The sequence below is a fragment of the Heloderma suspectum genome, chromosome 5 (genome assembly GCF_057233095.1).
Source record: "Heloderma suspectum isolate Gila_16-S chromosome 5, 16-S_ref, whole genome shotgun sequence".
NCBI lineage: Eukaryota > Metazoa > Chordata > Lepidosauria > Squamata > Helodermatidae > Heloderma > Heloderma suspectum.
The window spans coordinates 178453247-178473878 of NC_139462.1; the positions used below are offsets into that span (position 1 = coordinate 178453247).

At 41.5% G+C, this 20632-nt stretch overlaps 2 protein-coding genes across 2 annotated transcripts; both read left to right on the forward strand.

The window, feature by feature from the left end:
• Positions 1–7047: 7047 nt before the first annotated feature.
• Positions 7048–10550, forward strand: HOXA7 (homeobox A7; the record flags this gene model as incomplete). Its single annotated transcript, XM_084858510.1, has 3 exons — positions 7048–7111; positions 7197–7499; positions 8754–10550. Coding segments are annotated over 3 exons (666 nt in total), but the record flags the coding sequence as incomplete, so codon positions are not given.
• Positions 10551–10555: 5 nt separating this feature from the next.
• On the forward strand, positions 10556–18897 carry HOXA6 (homeobox A6). The gene is made up of 3 exons (XM_084858509.1): positions 10556–11966; positions 16524–16794; positions 18464–18897. The coding sequence occupies exons 1-3, from the start codon at positions 11775–11777 to the stop codon at positions 18718–18720; spliced, it is 720 nt and encodes a 239-aa protein (XP_084714635.1). The 5' UTR covers positions 10556–11774; the 3' UTR covers positions 18721–18897.
• Positions 18898–20632: the final 1735 nt, after the last annotated feature.

Genomic DNA, 20632 nt, shown 5'->3' on the forward strand with positions numbered 1-20632 from the left:
ATTAAATGGCCACTGCTCCACCAAACCCTGCCCAGATATGGAATTTACCCTGGAGAGTAATCAAAATCCTAACCTTGATCCTTAACATGGTTACTTGAAAGTAAGCTCCATTGATTTTAATGGAATTTATTTCCAAGCAGTTGTGTTTTGGGTAACAGCTGTCCTACAGACTATGTATGAATATATATGTATCTGTATCTGTATATATATATATATATATATATACACACACACATACATGTATATATATATATATATACACACACACACATACATGTATATATATATATGGAATTTTGTACAACAAGATACTGTCCTATTTTTCTTGATTTAAATTATGTTGCTAAACCCAGACCATCTAATAATGTTATACTATCCAAATATTTAAAACTAACTATAGCTGGTATCCTGGAAGCCTTTAATTATTTGAGATGCTTGCATAGATGAGAACTTTTTTTAAAAAGAACCAGTCTGAAAGATTGGTGACTTTTTAAAGGAAAATCATGTGATCTAGAAAACCTTTTTTCATTTTTCACCTCTCATGTAAAACCAAATTGGTTTCCAAAGGTGAATAATCCATAGACCAAAACCATTGGTATGAAATTTCCTCCTTTATCTTCACATAGAAAGTACTCCCCTTACACAAAGTATTTCATCTTGCTTTCTCCATCTCCAGTATCCTTCAGCCAGGAAAATAAACACACTGCATTCAAATGCAGCTAAAAATGGTTGCTTTATCTGACAACAATGGACTTCTAAACTTTAGAATGATCTTTAGAATCATTTTAGTCCAGTTTATGAAACTGGGCTGTTTTAGGAGAGGGACGAGGAGGAATAACCAATAATTTAAAAATCACCACAAATTGCCTTGGGGTTGAAAGGTTTGGTTCAAGCTGATGAGCAATAAAAATAATTCTGTTGGGTTGAAAGTTAGTCTCCACCAGGCAGTTTGTTCTGGGAGTGGAGAATCATGGAAATACACACACACACACACCCTCCAATTTGTGCAGAATTCTGCACAAGACCGAACAGGGACTTCAGCTTTTGCAGAATGAATGCCCTGGTTTATTCTAAAAGCAAAACAAAAAAACAAAGCCAGCCAGCACACTTCCAGCTAACAAGCCTTGGCTGAAGATGCTGTAAGGAAAATTCAGAGCCATAGAGTGCAATAAAAGAAAATGACGGCTGTAACCGTTTATGGGGTGTAAAATGCTGGAGGGTTAAAGACAAAAACTTTCAGTATCTCAAGGTTTACAAATGTTCGAATATCCAAGGAACTGAGTGAGTTGTTTTTATTTGTTCTTTGGCCTCGTCTTTTTTTAATTATTATTTTTCAAATGATAAGAACGTTCTGGTAAAATGTGTTTAATTAGTTAAAAAAAATTAAAAACCAAAACAGTTCTTGTCTACCCTAAAGGAAAAAAAAGTCAGGGGGATAAAAAGCTCTAATTGATGCCTGTTCGAGTGGTTTGGGATGTTGGGACGCCCTCTGTTGTTGCAGACAGTGGGAACTTCAAAGAATCAGCATTAGAAGTGCGTAATAAATGGCGGGTCTGCAAACTGTCTGGAATTCGGCCCTTAATGAGTTTACAACTGTCCAGCCACAATTAAGATTTTCTACAAAAGCCCTTTCATTTGTTTTGTCTGGCTGTTTTAGATAAAGCGGTTCTGCGGAAATAGCTAGCTTTTATGAGCCCTTTCCTTCTGAAATGTAGGCTGGAAGGTGAACATGTATCTTGAATGAATTTGCCACTGGAACCTTTTCTATAATTGCTACTGCATGGCGAAACAGATTATTTGAAGCGTTTGCAGTGGTAGATATCAACCATGTTTTTACACGTTTATAAGATTCCTGCGCCTATTTTATTGCCTGCAATGACCAGGATGAAACAGCAGATGGCAGTGTTGTTCCATGAAAACAAGGGTGATTCCGCCATGAAGCCAATGGAAAAAATTCTAAAATGTCGACTTTCTAGGAGTAGTATGTGCAGTTTTGAAGCTACTAATTTGATTTTAACGAAGGATAGGCGTAGTCACTGTATATATGACCAAACACTGACATGACTAATCTTAATGCTTAAATATGTTAGGCGGGATCTAGATTTAGTCACATTTCAATCATATAGGACTTACGTTAGTAATTACTGAGGTAACCCCATTGATTTGATTGTGTTTACCCGAAGTATGACTAAATAAGGATCAAACTCATTGTGTTTAAATATGTCATATACTGTCAACTTTAACTTCAGCAATCAGAACAATAAAGATCCTTGCTTGTATCTTCTTTTTTTAAAACTCAGGTTTGGACTATTTGTCATTATTCAGGAAAAAGCAGATGCAATTTTTTCCCCCTCTACTGCAGCTTCAAGCTTGTGTGAATGTATTCATAGAGCGTGACTATATAAAAATCGCACATGAATTAGCCAGGAAGAAGTTATGTATACATGTGCATGAGTGTGGATAGATAGATATTCAGTCAGGTTATATTTTAACAGTTTAAGCTATAAGGAAATACAAATGTATTTTGGTTAAGTAAGCCATGCATAACTATATGCATAACTATATGGATATGTAACTATATAACTATATATAGCATAGACAGATATACTCATACAATATATGCATCTGCATTAATCCAATCATGGCTGACGCTGCAACCCTATGCACACTTAGACCTGGGAGTCAGCCCCATTGAACACAATGGTATTAATTTCCAAGTAAACACGAATAGGATTGCATTATAACACTACAATCCTACGCATGTTTACTCAGAATGTCCTATCAAGTTCAACGTGGATTACTCCCAGATAGGTGTGGATAGAATTGCAGCATAAGTAAACTATCCTAAGCCTTCCTGACGTCACATGAGCAATTGTGTAACTGGGAATGTTAGTCCGAAGAACGCCGATTTGAAGGTTGCAGGGGTGTCAAGAAGCAACCCAAATTTGGATCGAACCCCGTGTTGTCCACTATAACAAAATTTACAGAATCCGTAAAAAATAAAATTTTTATTAGGACCAAACAGTGTTCACAATGCAGCAGGCGAGCATTCGAGATGCGAGGATACTTCACTGCAATACGAATCTTGCTTAGTTCTAAGGAAGGTATTCTCTTATTTAGCCTCTGATAAATGTGATTTTATCGTGCTTTGGGTCAAACCATTCTGAAATGACTCTCTTTTTACAGAGTCACAACGGAGGCTCTAGGCTGAAGTGGCTAGGCTGCAAAATTTAATTTGAAAATTATTTACCGGCCACACAATTTCTTCAGCAGATGTCTTTGCTGCAGTTAAAGGCTCTGCTTGCTTCCTAAGCAATTTCCACTCTGTGGGACCCGATTTAATTATATTACGCAGATGCTCGCTGCCTGATACACCACAGGGCTAAGATACCTGTACAAATCTATTTTGAAATTCTTATTTCTCTTTATTTACGATTAATACTACTTCATCACTTCTAGCTTTGCTGGCTCCATTCATTCTTATATAACCCATTATACACAAACAAACAACCAGAAGGTAGATGAATGGAACTGATATTTGTCAATACTAGGTCTCCAGAAGGCTACAAATGTGTAACGTATTAAAATTAAAAATTCAAGAAAACAACAACAACAACAACAACAACGGGGACACTTTGAAAGGCTACATCTTTTTCAGCAAAAAGAATGTTTAGCAATCAACTCAACCCACTGAAGGCAAAATTTAAATGTGAAAGGTATTCAAATTTAATTCTATAAAAGGAATACAGGAAGAAAAAGCAACTAATAAATCTGATTTCCCCCCAAAATTGATGGAAACATAGAATGGAACTTATATAGGTTTAATGTATATCTGTACTGGAAAATGGAATTTATATGAACAGATTACAGCCCATAATAGACTGTTAATGTAATTCTTACTATGGAGAGTGTTTTTTAATACAGGTTAGTTGTGTTATCCTCAACCACTTCACCTATACTGAAATGCAAACACGAGTTAAACAAGTCATATAACATTTAATTGGATAGTTGAAAACAACTTAAGGGGAAAAAATGCTGAAATGTTTTAATAAAAGCCCAGGTCCCATAGACATAAATACCTTAGTTGATACCACAGCAAACCATTTCACAACATTACTAGCTGGTTTTAAATTGCCCCCATTATTTTAAAATATATTTTATTTTATTTCTACAAACAACGTTTACTTAGGGAAACCTAAAAAGCAGCAAACCAAATTATATCTCTGGTTACATATATTAAGGGTACCAGTGAAACAGGGGGCACTTTTGGGTGGATAGAGTGGCCTAGGGGTTGTACTGGTCTTGTAAAAAATAACACTCAATAAACTATACATCATAAAACAAATAGTAACTATTCTGGATTGTATGTTGTTGTTTTTAAAGGCAGATGGAGAATATAGGCATCCACTAAAACTGAACAGCAAATTTCCATGTTCCATATACCATTGTCAGAGAAAGCCTTACAAATTGAGAGTCCCTTTTTTACTATGATTATACTGGACATGGAAAACTCCACTTCTGACGTGATTCGGAGCTCATTCCAAAGGGAAATTCGTTTAGCCATTATTTGGAACCAGTCTGATTCTAAACCATTCTATTTCTTATTGGGAAGCTGGGGTCTTCTTGGGAAATATTCCAAACGTTTCTAAGAGCTGACTTTCGGAAAATGTGAGTTTTATTTTTTTTTATTTTTAGTGTAATCCCAGCAGTTTTGAGAAACAAACAGGTTTCAGGACCTTCTGGTGGCTTAATCCTTCAGGAAGGAGTTTTAGACCTGGCCTAAAAGCAAACTGCAGTTAACCGGTGTCCTTTAAAGACTCATCTATAAAATTCTGTCTTGCCTTATCAATACCCAAGTCTAGACTGTTGGTTATGTTTGCTGTGGCTCTCTTCTTGCATCCTGCAATGTTGTCACCAGAGAAGCAATTTATTGGTCTAATGCCTTCTGATTCAGCCTCTTTGATCTTGGTGGTCTTATAGGTTTGTTTTGCTGTTCTTTAAAACTTTTGAGCCCGGTTTTATTTGTCTCAGGAGATGTTTTAATTTGAAGATTGTTTTGAATGTGGTGTTGAATCCACCCCCCTTCCTTTGGTTTTGACAGTCATCTTAGTGTTTTGATGGGGGGGGGGCAACCAAGGCGACTCTGTTGATACAGACCATCTTGTTTGCTCAAGAATAGCAAAAACTTTGACTGGTAACTAGAGGGCAGCCCTGCCGGTCAAGAATCCTACTTTAGCCAATATCACTTATTAATTAATTGATTAATTAATTATTATGATAGCATTCCACAGCCCCATTGCCTCATTGGCCCCTTGACTAAACCCCCGCCAATGGGTTACCAAAATGGGTCCGTGCGAAATATCTACGGGCACATTTTAAACTGGTGAGAACCTCTTTGTACACACAGGATACCAAACTCTATCATTTAAAGGGAGAATTTCCGGGGCAATTCCATTGTCCTCCTTCCAGTTTATGATGTGCAATATAGCAGGGCAGTAAAAGCTGTCTTTACCAAAACTCCCAGTCTGCGGGAAGGAAACTCATTTTACGATCCGTTTAAAGGAAGGGTACGGTACAACATCCTCAATGGGATGCGGTCTTATTGCTAGGTGGGGGCTGAGTGTTTAGAAATCAAGGAGCCCGATGCTGATCTGGGGGAAGACAAGGGCCATCGCCACCAGACTAGAAGGACGCCGGAGGTACGTGTTTACTGGCGGAGCGGAAAAGGCAATTATTTCCAGTATCTCAGCCCTATTCAAAGAGATTTCGATTTTTGAAGGTGCTGAAAATCCGTGTTGCTGGTTTAAAAAAAATATATTTTTCGTTGGATTTAGGTTGAAAAACAAACAAATATGGGGAGTAGTGATGGTGGTGGGTGAAGAATTTATGCTATTAGATAGAACAAATCCGTGCTAGGAAAGGCATACCAGCTGCAGAGTTACAATAAAATGTCTCTTGATTTAGTCCTTCTTGGAATAACGGGAACGGGCAAAATCAGACATGTGTCTTTGCGCTTTTTGACTAGACACCTTGAAAGACATCTCTCCATCTATCCGTTCTCTTCCGGAACATCTAGACATCCCAGGGTCCCTCTTTCTGAAGCTGAGTACTTGGCAATAGAGGAAGAGAAATGAAACAGCATTTTTTAAAATAAACCTTCACTCATCTCTCCTAAAGCAATTAGCCAAGAACAGTGTGTCAATATCTTAGCAAATCTGCTGGCAAATTAGGAAACCTCCCACAGATATACACCGCTGGCCATGGCATATGCGTGACTGTATGTGTATTCCACTATTTCCTCTCCTAAAAAAAAAAATGCGTGCATGATTTACAGAATCATTTCTCTCTCTCTCTCTCTCTCTCAAACACACACACGCGCGCGCGCGCTGGTGAAGGTGGCATATCTGTCGGGGTGTGTGTGTATGTGAGGGAAGAACCGTGTGGTTTTAGTTCACTGAATGGGAATATTTTTATGGACGAGATTTTTGTGTTTTCCCCCACCCCATATGGAAGAGAACAACTACTCAGAATTATACGAATCGAGAAAAGCGAGCAAAGGTCAACACTTGAAACCCGGAATCAATTTTGTCATTTCTTTCGAAGTGTACAGAAAATATTACTGGGGAGGAGAAATCGGGGAACAGAACAGGAGGGACACCCTCCTTTTAAAGAAGAAGAAGAACAGAGAGGGAGGGAGAGAGGGAGTAATAGAAAACAGAAAGCTTCACGTTTCAAAATACTGGTCTTAAGTCTCATATCAGAGCCAAATCCTTCTCTGTTTATTCGCGCCCGCTCCGCTTGATTGGGAGCCCGCGAAATGCCATCGGCCGTGTGGCAGCCTGGACGCCAAAGTCTCCCTTGTCTTTTAATTCGGTAGACATCGATCTGACCCTCTTCCCCTTCCATTATAGGACCTCGTGAGCTACCCTGATCTATACCACCTGTGATGCAGGAGCAGATTGGAGGATGGGGTCATATGACTGGTCACGTGGTGGAGGCAGCTCAGTCCAAAAGAAAATGGGGTTTGGTGTAAATCTGGGGGTGTAATGTTATCATATATCACGCTACCTCGTAAAACCGACACCGAAGCCTACCGGACAACAAATCACAGGTCAAAATTATGAGTTCTTCGTATTATGTGAACGCTCTTTTTAGCAAATATACGACGGGGGCTGCTTCTCTCTTCCAAAATGCAGAGCCTACGTCTTGCTCCTTTGCTACCAACTCCCAGAGAAGCGGCTATGGACCAGGCGCTAGCGCGTTCACCTCCTCCATGCCTGCCTTGTACAATGTGAACAGTACCATATATCAAAATCCGTTCTCTTCCGGATACAGCCTGGGCTCAGATGCCTACAACTTGCACTGTTCCTCTTTTGATCAGAACATTCCCGTCCTCTGCAATGACTTAACCAAATCCAGCTGTGAGAAAGCGGAGGAAAGCAACCTGCACAGCCAGGCTGAGAGTAATTTCCGGATATACCCCTGGATGAGGTCTTCAGGTATGGGGAAGGGGGGGGGGGGAAATAAAAAAAAGGGGGAGGGAGAAACCACAGCAACAACCGGGGACGAACTGAAAGCGATCGCAGGCAGGCAGAGTCGACGCGGAGTAAGCAAACTTCCACGCGAAAAAGCGCGCCTGCCGCTCTGCTTTTAATTACGGCAGAGGCGCCATTGGTAGGAAGCCCGTGGCATTGTATGTAAATGAGCCTCATAAAACTTTTTATTGCCCAATTAATGGGTTCTAGCCTCGTAAATTTATTTAACTCCACTTTGCTACGGAATTGGAGCGCTGGGTTGGCTTTTGGTCGGTGCCACAGGGAAGTGGTGGCGAAGGTGCCCGGGGAGAACCACATGGCGAAGGGCTCCCTCCTCGCGTCTCCTCGCCTGTAGAGGCAGAAAAGGGACATCGGGTGGGGAAGGGAAAGAGAAAAGGGGTGGCGTGCCGCGTGGGGGTGGAGAGAAAATGTTCGAGGGGAGCAGGACCCTTCTACTCGTGGATCGAGCTCAGCCGTGTGGTTTCCTTTTATTTGCTTTTCCTTTCCAGAAGGGTAGGATGTTCGAAGCATGCAGGAAAGGAAGGGGTTCTTGGAGCCATGTAAACCTCTCTCTGCACATTATTATCCAGCACAGGGATGAACATGCTATTTTAACTGATGTTAAATAGAGTTCTAAGTCCCGGACACTGTGCTTCTGTCTATGGGAGTCTGGGCTGTGAAGGAGCAGCCTACAGAGTTTCTTTCAGCCACCCGGCCCTTCCCTGTTTTGTTTTTTAAATTATGGGTTAAAAATCGAGAGGTCTGTTCTCTCTCCCCCTCCCCCCTTCTCTTTTGCTTGGGGGCATATAAGTCAGTCTAGCCCACTTACCCTGGGAGAAAATCCCATTGAACTCAGTGGGGCTTACTCATGAGTAGACACGCCTAAGTTGTAGGGCTGCAGCCCTGTGCACACTTTCCTGGGAGTGAGTCCCAGGAAATCACTGTATAGGATTGCCCTGTAAATCGCCGTTTCTGGGCTCGGGCGCTCGATATTCAGCAAAAACCGCCTTTGTCAGGGATGGAGCGAGGACAGCGGGGAGGACGGTGGCGGGGGGGGGGGGGGAGCGGAAATAGGAAGATCTATTCCATTGGTATGTTGACTGTTTGTAAATTCCCAGCCCTTCTCAGATGAGTTGTCTTCATTTCCTGGTGCTCTAACTTCGATGATGCCCCTCTCTTCTCCGTGCCCCCCCCCCCGCACCCCTCTCCTTCCTTCAGGTCCAGATCGGAAGAGAGGGCGCCAGACTTATACCCGTTACCAAACGCTGGAGCTGGAGAAAGAGTTCCATTTCAACCGCTATCTAACCCGGCGGCGGCGGATAGAGATTGCCCATGCCCTGTGTTTGACGGAGAGGCAGATCAAAATCTGGTTTCAAAACCGACGCATGAAATGGAAGAAGGAACATAAAGAAGAAACCTCCGGTGGCGCCGCGGCGGCCAACGACAGCACATCGGGATCAGCCTCTGTGGAGAAGATAGAGGAGGAGGAGGAAGAGGAGGAGGAGGGAGCGGAATGAAAACAAACCAGCCCGACCGTAGCCCCCCCAGCTCTCCCTCCCCAGCTCTCCCATTCTGTTTGCGCGTGGCAGTTGTAAACGCTCTCTTGAAATACAAATACAAAGACCCTTATAATGGCTATTTCCAGTTATAAGTGTGCGTGTGTGTGGGGAGGGGGGAGCTGAAACTCCTTGAGTGGCTTTCTGTATCCCCAGAAAATCCTAGACCACTCTCTCTGTAAATTAGAAGTAAATTCTCACTAGAACACCGGGTATCCAGTTTGGGTTTGGTCATCCAAGCCTGTTGTTTTTGTTGTTGTTGTAGATAGTTTTTACTAGTATTTGTGACAGTAAAATCGTTACTTGCACACGAAAGGGGCAGAAAAGAAAAGTGGCCCATGTAAGTGAACTTCGAAATAAACTACCTGACTGTATTGGTCCCAATCAATCCCTAAGGGATAAGTGCATTAGGCTCACACTCAAACTACCTAATTTACACTGAACATCTATGTACTTCCAGTTGCTGGGGGTTTTGTTGTTGTTTAAATACTTCGGGGGTGGGAAGGGGAGGGAGAAAAATCCTTGGGGGAAAAAGAACAATGAATAAACCACTACACTCAACTACAGCGATTCATACTACCTATTCTCAAAACTACCTATTACCTAGCTCCACCTACCTATCTTCAAAATTATACTGTATTTTATTAATGAAAAAGAGGAAGGTAATGCTAATGTGACTTTCGTGTAGGACCTGAAGCGCAGAGAAGAAGGCATAAAAGAAAACAGCGAGGCCTTCCTAGCTCTGCTATAGGCTTTGGTGCAGAGTATTGCTGAGTATAATTTAAAGTTTAAAATAATATATTTATTCCAAGGCTGTTATTAAGTAAAAACCATATGCTGTGGTGTAAGCTTTCTTCTCAAGTCTTCACTAGTCCAAGTTTTATGAGGCAAATCATCGCAAGGACTGTACAAAGCGGGTTCGCCTCTTTTTGTATTGCGCTCTTGATGATCGGTTAGATGTTTTGTTTTAAGTTTTTATAGAGTTCTGCTTGATGTAACTGATTTTGTTTGTTAAGAAGTGAATTAAAACAACTCCATGTACCCCTCTATTCCCTCATCCTATTTCCAGAATATGTTAGGTATGAAAGAGTGTTAACTTTCATACAGTTAACAAATCTTGTATATTGCAATTAAACTTTGGCTCTTTCAGTTGTCTTTGCCCTCATGTATAATATGCCATCTCATCTGTTGGGAAATCTGTCTTTAATCCAGTAACTTTGTAGCATGATGCATTGTTAAGAACTCTGTATAAATAAATTCTGCCTTGAAAGTTTTGGCTAAACTTTATCCATAAATTGTACGTTACAATGTGTTTTTCGCTGTGTTCATTGTGAACATTGAGGTATTTCGTGTTAAAATTAGACAGGGGAGTATGTGTGTGAATTCTCTTTGGAGGTGCTTTCGTGTATCGCCCATGTTCAATGTGTTTTATGTTACACAGAAATAAAAATGCTTGTTGACAATGAATCATCTCTCTTTATCAGGGAAGAGTGTCAAATACATCTACACATACACAACCAAATGCAAAATTCCAGAGCAAATAAATAATCCACAGGAATTAAGCGTAATGGGGCCACTCTACTAGCCCTAATACTTGGAAGGCAAGGCTATTCCAGTCCTACTTCCAGAGTAATTTGCCCTGGAGTATGAATGTAAGTGAGGGGCTAATAGGCACCTAGGAAGTACCGCCGATTCTTACGTGGGTGAAATATCCGTTGATTCGAAGAGTTTCTTCCTTGTAGCATAACGGGATAAAGATAGATGATTTTGCTTAACCTAAGCCGCCTGATACGGTAGAATAAGATTGTCACTTGATCCCGAAAACAGGTCCAGAGTTATTCTATGAGATGTATTTCAATGAGAATAGAGCCTATCTTAAGCTTCAAACCAGAAGAATTTAAATATTGGGTTTAAAAGCCTCTTCTGCGGGGTAGGTGGAAATCCGTATCTAGGGCAGAGAGCGAGAGCCAGTGCCAAGATGAAATTTCTCAGATCAAATGCTTGAACAGGGGCGGGTTTAGGAGCAGCTGGACGGTGTACAGTAGCCTTCAGAACGCCAAATTAAGAAAAAGATGGAACACATACACAACCCCCTTCCTGGGCATATTTCCAAATATTTTCCCCTATCATCAAGTCTCTTTTTCTTTTTAAAGCAAGACTGAATGTAAAGAAAGCTGTAAAAGGCAAGATTAATAAAGGTGGTAAGAGGAGTAAGGCAGATTCTCTACAGTGCAGTAAATGCATTTACCGTAGTTTTAATGCCAAAAAAAGAAAAGAAAAAGAGAGTCCAAACTGTGGGTCCTTTAAAAATCTAGGGCTGCCTCTCTGGTAAAATGGCGCCTCTCTAAGTCCTGCCTCTTTCTTAGTGATGAGGAAAGGGCCATAAATCCGTTGTTGTTTATGAAAATTTACAACTTTGCAATACAACTTTATGAGTGGTCCGGGTTCTCCATTGGTTGCCGACAGTCATGTGGATGGTAACCGTGAACATGAACTTTTTTATAATTTCCCTGGCGAGAATAGAGCTGCATTCTTTTGCTCAGCTCTGTCCTGCTTCGGATCTCTCTGGCTTTTCAGCCCCCCCCCCCTACCCCCGGTTTTCATTTGTCCTTTGTAAGTCAATAGGGAGCCGAGTGTATGGAGGTTCAGCGCAGGCGGCCGCCTAGAACACAGGTCTTCTTGGATGGCAATTTCCAGTTCCTCCGCCGGAAGGTGTGGCATATTGGATTCAAAGCGCTGGAGTGGCAGATTTTCAACTCGCAACCTGGCTAATTTCCTGGTTCTTCTGGCACCAAAAGGAGGGCGATTCGTCTCCGGTGCAGCCAAAGCGACAGTTGTCAAAGTAGCAGGGGCTCCCGCGAGCCAGAACCTAAAGGTGAGAAATGCAGAGAACACGAGCATGAGCGAGCAAACCTTGCTATATTATACAGGCTGGAACATAAACTTCTCTCTCTACACATACACACAGACGTATATACATAGGCAGAATGTTGATCAGCCAATGATTGTGTGATTGTACCAGTGGAAACTGGACTGTGCCGTGGGCATACAAATCAGAGGACTTCTACTAAAGAGTCTGTAGCCATGCCATTTTAACACTGTTGAACTCGATTTGTTTCATAATAGGTTATATTTTTAAGCTATGGTAGATTTTTAGATGCTATCTAATTAAATGCTGCATTCTTAGAATCACAGATTTGGCATGTTTATAAGGTGGACATAACTACGCATACTCATTTTGTCTTTTCATGTTTAATTTGTGGCTGTTATTACGAAGAGGTTTTTTTAAAAATGTCCATAAGGTCATGACTGTAAATAAGAACCTTGACAGCTTATCACATTTTGGATTTTATGTGGAGATTAATTTCGAGTAACATCAGGTTATGCATTGGATTGCTTGATATTCACATGCAGAAGTGTCTACAGTATGAATGTGTACTGTATACTGTTCGGAGGCTAGATAATATTATAGCCATTTCAGAGTCTGGAAATGTGGTTTATTCAGTCATGACAATTGAGGATTTAATGCATTAAGAAAGCTTTCTCCAGCTCCTCAAAATGCAGCTTTTGGGGATAGGTGAATGAAATAACGGCAGATTATCTTATAGCTGGAATAGGCGGTGTGCCGTGGTGGTAATAGTTGGACACAATATTATCGTAGGGGTAATTTTGTATGGTTTCTTTTCTTTTCTTTCTTTCTTTTATGTTGTTTCTTGCAAATGGCTCCCCCCCCCCCGCAGGATTCTACTCTCTTAAAATGTTCCTACTTTTTAAATTCATTTCCGTTGTTAAAAATGAGCAAAGACTGGTTTTCTCTCTCTCTCTCTCTCTCTCTCTCTCTCTCTCTCTCTCTCTCTCTCTCTCTCTCTCTCTGTGTGTGTGTTTCTTTCCTTCTCCGAGCTGATAAAGAATTACGTGTGCATTGCATTGCAGTATCTGCTTGACTGCAACTGCAGTGAATGTCGGATTATTTATTGCCAAGAACAGCCTACTCCGTACTGCCACTGTGTGGTTGATGGAGGTACTAAGTCCAGAGAGGGCCAGAGGCAACCGCCAGTAAAATAAATAAATAAACCCGAGCGGGTTCCTTACCACTAGAAAACTCAATTAAAAACAACAGCAATACCGGTCTTCAATTGCCTCTAGCAAACCTTGTCCCTTTAAGACTATTTCGAGGTTTCACAGTTCTGTGGGGTTTGGGGAAGGAGACACCCTGGAAATGTTACTGAACGGAACGTTTGGCTGGGTGAGCTGGAAGGCTATTCTACGAGGGTTCCTAACACACGTTCAATCTAAACAATGGCTGGGATTGAGAGATCTGTTTGGATTAGCGGCAGTTAGCTAAAGGTTGTTTTCTGTTACATCTCTGAACATGAGAAGGATTTGTAAGTGGATTTATATCTTAGGAGAAAGGAGCTTTTAAGCTTAAGAGGGTAACTACCCTCCGCACCTGTATTCTAACTTTGTTTGACTTATGGCTTCGATTGAATGAAAGGGGAGGGGGGAGGAATGGGGAGACCCTTGCATTGTTAAAGTGGTAGTCACACGTTTTAAATCAATGGATGCTACTATTTTAAAGAGTTTGGGAGTTTTGCATGTGTAGTTTTAAATGGGACCACTCGGGCTGTTTACCTTGCTTCTGTTAGGAATGTGTCTTGGGGCGCTTGTCTGGGTTCATTTGAGAAGGTGCAGTCTTTGGCAAAGCTTCTGCGTAGCAGATGTGGGTCTTGGAAATTCTACTGGAAGGAAAGGGCTCTACTATTCACAGACCTTAATATTATTCCTTCGATGGCAACTAGGATTTTATTTTTATTTATTTATCTTTTTGAGTTGCACTTTGCTAGATAACCTAGTTGGAGATCTGGTGAGCACGTATATACTTTCCTGGTTTTGTTTTGTTTTTTTAAAAATCTGATTTGTTTTACTACTGGTGGGGGAAAAAAACAATTTAAAAGAAAGTTCAGGGAGATTCTCTCCTTATTGCGTTAAATTTACAGATGCTTTTTCCTACTGTCCAAATGTTTGTTAGCTGCTCATATTTACATGATGATTGGGAGTAGTATTTTACGAATTAAAACAAACTAAAATCTAGCCATGATCTCTTAAAAGTACAGACAATGTGGTGGGAGAGGGGTTACCTGTACTTGAACTGTATGGACGTTTGCCTTTAGATTCTATGTATGCTGATGTATATTAACACCGGTTTTTGTTTTTGCATTGTAAAATCTTTGAAAAGCAATTTATTTTTGTTTTCAGCAATGGTCCATCTTCTGTTTCTATATCTATGCATCCCCCCTCCTCGTGCTGACAATTGCATTTATAGGTTACCTTTTAGGGGAGGAAGACAGAAGGAGTCCTTTGGAGGTGGGGGGATTCATTGTCGGAGGCAATCGAGAGCTCCTTGTGAAACTCCAGTTAGTGACACAAACAATACACACGATTGGGAGCTGGGGGCGGATGTTTTAACTTACTGCTGTTTTATAGATACCATAATCGGACTCCGGAAATGAAACTTACCAGCTTACAGGAGGAACAAACCTCACGGCTTTCAGCCCAATTGAGGGCCAGTTATTAAAGCGCCCATTCAAAAAAGTCGAGCATGTTAAAAGCAGACAGTGAGGGAAGTGTGAGAACTAGGTGAACAAGTGGCACAGAAAAGATATGCTGGGCTTCAATCCTATGACCATTTATGTGGGAGTAAGGCCCAATTAACTCAGTGGGAATTACTTCTGGATAGACATGTCTAGCTTGCACTATTAAACATATGGATCTTTAGAACTTCAGCACTGAATCTAGAATCGTTTTTCCTGTTCTGAAACTACAGCCACGTTGGAAAAAATTCAAAAAAACCCATCTGCCACAGTCCAACGATGAAAACCCAAATCATATAATGATGAAAAGTTGTAGCCTAAGAAAGCAATTTCTTCGGGCCCTACTTGATAAAGTTGGTGGTGTGTGTGTGTGTGTGTGTGTGCGTGTGTGTGTGTCTTGCTTTGGGTGATTTGGCGGGGGTGAGGTGGGAGAGATCCGCATTATTATTATTCCATTGCCAGATGGAAAGAACAACAGACAAAAGTTGCACATCTATTACTTGGTGAGTTAAAAAGGCCAAGAACAGAAACATGTCAGTTTTTACTAGAATGCATTCGTCTCTTCAGAGCAACTGATACCACCCTTAGGAGATTTCCAGAGGACTAACTTCAAAACACTCACTGCCAACAAACTAACAGCACCGACAACCACTATTATGTGGAGAGACCACCGCTTCCTGTCCAGCTCCTGATCTACGATTAAATTATCTGGATCAACAGACGAGATCCTTTTCCTTAGCCACAGAGCGGGTAGAAGAAAAAGACAAGAAAACGAGAAAGCACTGTTTTATTGCTAAGTAAATAAAGGAGGCGAAATTACAGTTGCTCAGTGTGTTCTGATGGGAAACATTTGGGAAGCCTTATATGAATGACTTACTTTATTCCCCTTGAATCAGGCCCAGAGACGGAATTAACGCGTTTAATTGAGGTTATCTCTTTGTGCGTGTGTTTTGTTTTTGTGTTTAAAAACAATTAGAATCCAGAACAGATCCTCTCATTTTGAGCATGTCCCTTCTCTCTCCCTCTCTCCCCGCCCCACCATACCATCCACGGGCTGTCTTGATTTTATCTGCCGGGACGGGGTGTAGGGAATTGGCCGGAGAATGAGCGGGGTGGGGTGGGGAATTTCCTGGGTGCCCATGGGCATGCCCTCAGTCTGCCCATCCTAACTTTGCAGAAGTGCCTCTTTGCTTGCAGCTCCCAGATGCGCTGTGCGCTGGGGGTGTGCTGCACCATCGGTGTTCCCCCTTTGATTTATTCATTCATTTGTACCGTCACACACACCTCCTCCCCCCGCGCGCGCGCGCGCGCACACACCCAATTCCTTAGCGGTTAGCCTTCTCCGACCCCCCCCCCACCCCGGTTTTGGCACAGTGGAAGGTAGGTGCTGGTTGCGAGTTGCCATCCATCTGCCGGGCTCCGGCGGCGGCGGAGGCGGGGGGTGTTGTTTGTAACTTTGCTGGCTCGGTGGCGGTGGGTCCCAGGGGAGAAGGCCCGCCGCCGCCTTCTCATTGGCCGCCGAGCCGTCAGCTGGTGCTATTTGCTGCTGCCGCTTTTGGCGCTCGGCCATCCAGAAACAAACCACTTGGATGACTACTAATAGTTATAGCCAGATGTACTAATACACAACAAATCACGAGTCCGGGACCTGGGGAGCGTCAATGAGTTCCTATTTTGTGAATCCCACTTTCCCGGGGAGCTTGCCTAATGGGCAAGAGTCTTTCCTCGGGCAGATCCCCCTCTACCCGGCTGGCTACGAGGCTCTGAGGCATTTCCCAGCCTCTTATGGGGCCAGCAGTCTGCAGGACAAGACCTACTCCTCACCTTGCTTCTACCAACAGTCCACCAACACGGTCATCGCCTGCAACCGGGCATCCTATGACTATGGCGCCTCCTGCTTCTATTCGGACAAGGACCTGGGCGGCGCCTCCTCGCCCTCCGGCAGTGGCAAGCCAAGGGTCAGCCACCCTGGGGACTATCTGCCCTCCTTTGCCTCTGACCAGCAGTACAAACCCGAGAGCGGGCCACCCAAAATCCTAAACGAGGGAGGCAGCGACCGGAAGTACACCAGCCCTGTTTATCCCTGGATGCAGAGGATGAACTCTTGTGCTGGTAAGTCATTGGGATGCCACCAAGAATTGAGGGGGGGAGGGGAGGGAGGGGAGGGGGGGCGTGTGTGTGTGTGTGAGAGAGAGAGAGAGAGAGAGAGAGAGAGGAGGAGGAGGACGAAGAGGAAGAAGGGGGGAAATCGATCTTATTCAGGCTGCCTACGAAGAGCAATTACACCTTCAAGCCAGAGGGTACCCTCAGAATCTTTCCCAGGTTCTCCTTCAACCTGATACTTGGAGGGCTACCTTGAAGAAGAATGCGTTTTTACACACACACACACACACACACACACACATCGTTTCAAGTCTGAGTCAGCAGATAAAGGCTGTAATTCCAAACAAACTTACCTGGAAGCAAGTTCCATGAGAATGAATATAATTTACTTCCAAGTAAATGTTATTAGTATTGGAATAATACATCATCATCATCATCATCCCCAAAGAAGCTCCCCTTTCTATAAGAGCCGAAGACGGATGCAAAGAAATATGCCCTCTGTATTGACTGCTCAATACATTTGTAAGACAGACACGCTTTCCCCCCTCCCTTCACCCACTCATTAGTGTGTAAGTATTAGCTATTGAATGCACGATTTCCCCGTAATATCCGCGCACACACAAATCATGTGGGGGAGGGGAGGGGAAAAAAGGAAACTTGATCAATAGCCAAACTCCCATTGATTCCAATGCATCAGAATTTAATCCTTTGTCTTTCTTAAAGTGGAAGTTTAAAGGGGAGAGAGACAGACAGACAGACAGACAGACAATTTAACCTCCAAAAGCATTTTCCTTAATTTTTTTCTCCTAAAGTAAGCTCACCTCCTTCCTCGTAGGGTTGTTGTACTGTACTGCAGCCATTACCTCATCTTAGAATACATTTCTTGCTTTAAGGATGTATAGTAAAATGTATTTACTTTTCCTGATGTTATATATTTTATTATCTAGGCTGCCATCCTAAAAACAGTTATTGGGAAGTAGGGTTTACTAAAAATCAAGTGGGGCTTGCAAATAACTACTTTGGGATCTGGTGTCGGTTTCCCGAAGTTTGATTAATTATTTTTATGGGACACAATCCAGCCAATGCTAAGATCTCTCAAATCCTACTTATTTTAAGCAGGAGAGAGTTAAACAATGTACATGTTTGTATGTTCCTTTGAAAATCAATGGGTTTTAAAAGAGCTTAACTTTGGCTGGATAGCAACTAAGAACTCGAACAATGCAATTCTAGACGTGTCTACTCAAAAGCAAGTCCTATTGAGTTCAATGGGATTTACTCTCAGGTAATTTGGTCTAGGATTATAGCCTAAGTGTTTGCAGATTCCACAGAGAGACTTAAAAAGTGACACACTCCCCGGCGCATCGCACACACAGAACAACGTACGTTTGTGCCCATTTTGTGTACTCTTTGAGGGAATTCGGGTGCTGAGGGCAATGTGAACTCTAGTTGTTATTTCATGTCATTACAGCCATTTGGATCTCAAGATTCTGCTACCAAATTATAAACTGAAAATTATTGAGAAATATTAAATCCCGGAGAGGCGCTAATGAGCTTATGTCCTTATGTAAGGAAGGGGGAGAAAACAGCTGACAGAGCTCCAAGCCGTTTTCTTGATTCTTTGTTTATTGGAAGTATGAAGGCCTGTTCAGCTGAGATCATATTGTCTTTGCTTCCATAGGTACAGTATATGGAACTCACGGCAGACGAGGCAGACAAACCTACACCAGATACCAGACTTTAGAGTTAGAGAAGGAATTCCATTATAACAGATATTTAACCAGAAGGCGACGGATTGAGATTGCAAACTCCCTCTGCCTCACTGAACGACAGATTAAAATCTGGTTTCAAAACAGGAGAATGAAGTGGAAAAAAGAAAGCAAATTGATTAATTCCACCCAGCCGGGCGAGGAATCAGAGGAAAAAACAGGGGAGTAAATAATGCTTAACAGAAGTTACCAGATCTTTCATTAATAGCTTTTTCCTCTTCCCCACGCCTCCCAGTTATGTTCCTCCTTCAAGTAAAATCCCTTAGGTGGTGATGGTTGTTGTTGTTGTTCCAATTATTTTCAAAGGCTTGATTAAAATATATTCATATTTATAAATCTATCTATATATTTGCAATTAACTGTGAATTTCTTTATCAATATAACTGACTGTAGAAGTGCGTGATGTACATAGGTCACCAAACTATAGCATAGGATATTTAAAGTGCTGAGGTTTTTTTTGTTTTTTTTTTAATAAAAGAAAATGGGCATGGGGGAGAGAAAATGTTGAAGTGGAACATCAATATTTGCATAAAAAACTGTAATTTGATTGTGTGGTTTGTAGGCACAAGAAAAGGCCAGTTGCTTATTCAAAGGTAAACCTCCACATTCTAGAACAGCCAGAGATGTACAGGTTTCTTAATTATGTCTTTGTTGCTAACTCGGGATACATTGTTGGTCATTGTTCTACTCCTTTTCACCTCAGATCTGAACCCATTTATTCGAAAATAAGACCCATTGATTTCAATGGGATTTATTTAAATAGTGACCATCATGGCAACTTTATGGCACTAAAATGTTACGAGTTAAGGGGGGATGTGTTTCTTTGAACATATGTTCTAAATATATGATAAATTAATTTAAATACATAATTCCCTCAAAAAGGGAAAGAGGAATGACAATATTGAGGTATAACTTTTTAAAAGAAATTTTGAAGTGTTGATGATTCACTATGTATTTTTCAAAGTGTCCAGATATTTGGTATTTTGTTTTGTTTTTTAATTATCCAAATCTTTTTAAAGGGTCAGAATACTGGAAACAAACCCCACTTTAAAGATAAACCCTCCAGTTTAAAAACTGGTAAATAAACCATCCACTTTTTAAAGTAACACCAGGCAAGCAGATTATTAGGATTTATATTACAGTATATATTGACCATCGTATTCATATTCATTGACCATGGAGTGTCATTTTGATTTCTGAGTACTATTGACCAAGTTCAAAGTAGCAGTAGGGAAAATACTGAATCACAGATGTTTCCTCTCCCCTTCATATTTTGTTAAATTCTTAAACCGCAATAATGCATATGAAAGGTTGGTATTATATGCTATGTGATGAAAGGGGCAGAAGAAGGCACAGTTTACTTTACAGCAAAAAATCTTCCTATATACACATATGGCTGTTTGGCATCCACTATGTATATATGGAAACATGAATACCTTTTTATTTTCCTTTATTGATACTATGAAAGATATACCACTCGAGCGGTGTCTCTGAATGTGAATAAAAATGAAATAGTGAAAATCTTCCCATCAAAAGATCACTGCCAGATTATATTTATGCAAAGGGGGAAGTGGGGGGAGACAAGATGCCATGGCAAACCTCATAAAATGATACTGTATTTTCCTGTAACCTATTTAAATGAATACTAGAGGAAGGGAATTCTGAAATCGGCACTGATCTTAAATACATGTGGATGGATGCCTCTACTTTATCCCCCACCTTTTTAAGTGCCTGGATATATACCACAGTAATTGTTGCTAGAATGCTGGGATTTTTTCCCCTCTCCAATTGGTTTAAAGATTCATTAACCTCTCCCGGCACCCAAGTCACCTAAAGTGTTGTGTTTTTTTGCTTTGATGATTTTTTTAAAAAAAGAATCTCTAGCAGAATGACCAAAAAAAAAGAAGCAGGGGGATCCCATTGAAAACAGAAGGAGGAATATATTTTCCTGACGCTTCTGCATTCTTGGTGGTTTTCTGATCTGGGACTGATAGCCCTTAACAATTGGTACATACTAATGGAACTGTGAGAGAGATGCCATAATTTTGCTATAATGGGCTGTAACCCCAATTCGACCCCGG

What these genes read in the sequence shown, in the direction of transcription:
- HOXA6 (XM_084858509.1), top strand. Translation starts at nt 11,775, where the DNA reads ATGGCAATTTCCAGTTCCTCCGCCGGAAGGTGTGGCATATTGGATTCA. An exon ending in CCGCGAGCCAGAACCTAAAG is followed by an intron (nt 11,967 to 16,523) that starts GTGAGAAATGCA and finishes TTCTACCAACAG; the next exon opens with TCCACCAACACGGTCATCGC. An exon ending in GAGGATGAACTCTTGTGCTG is followed by an intron (nt 16,795 to 18,463) that starts GTAAGTCATTGG and finishes TTGCTTCCATAG; the next exon opens with GTACAGTATATGGAACTCAC.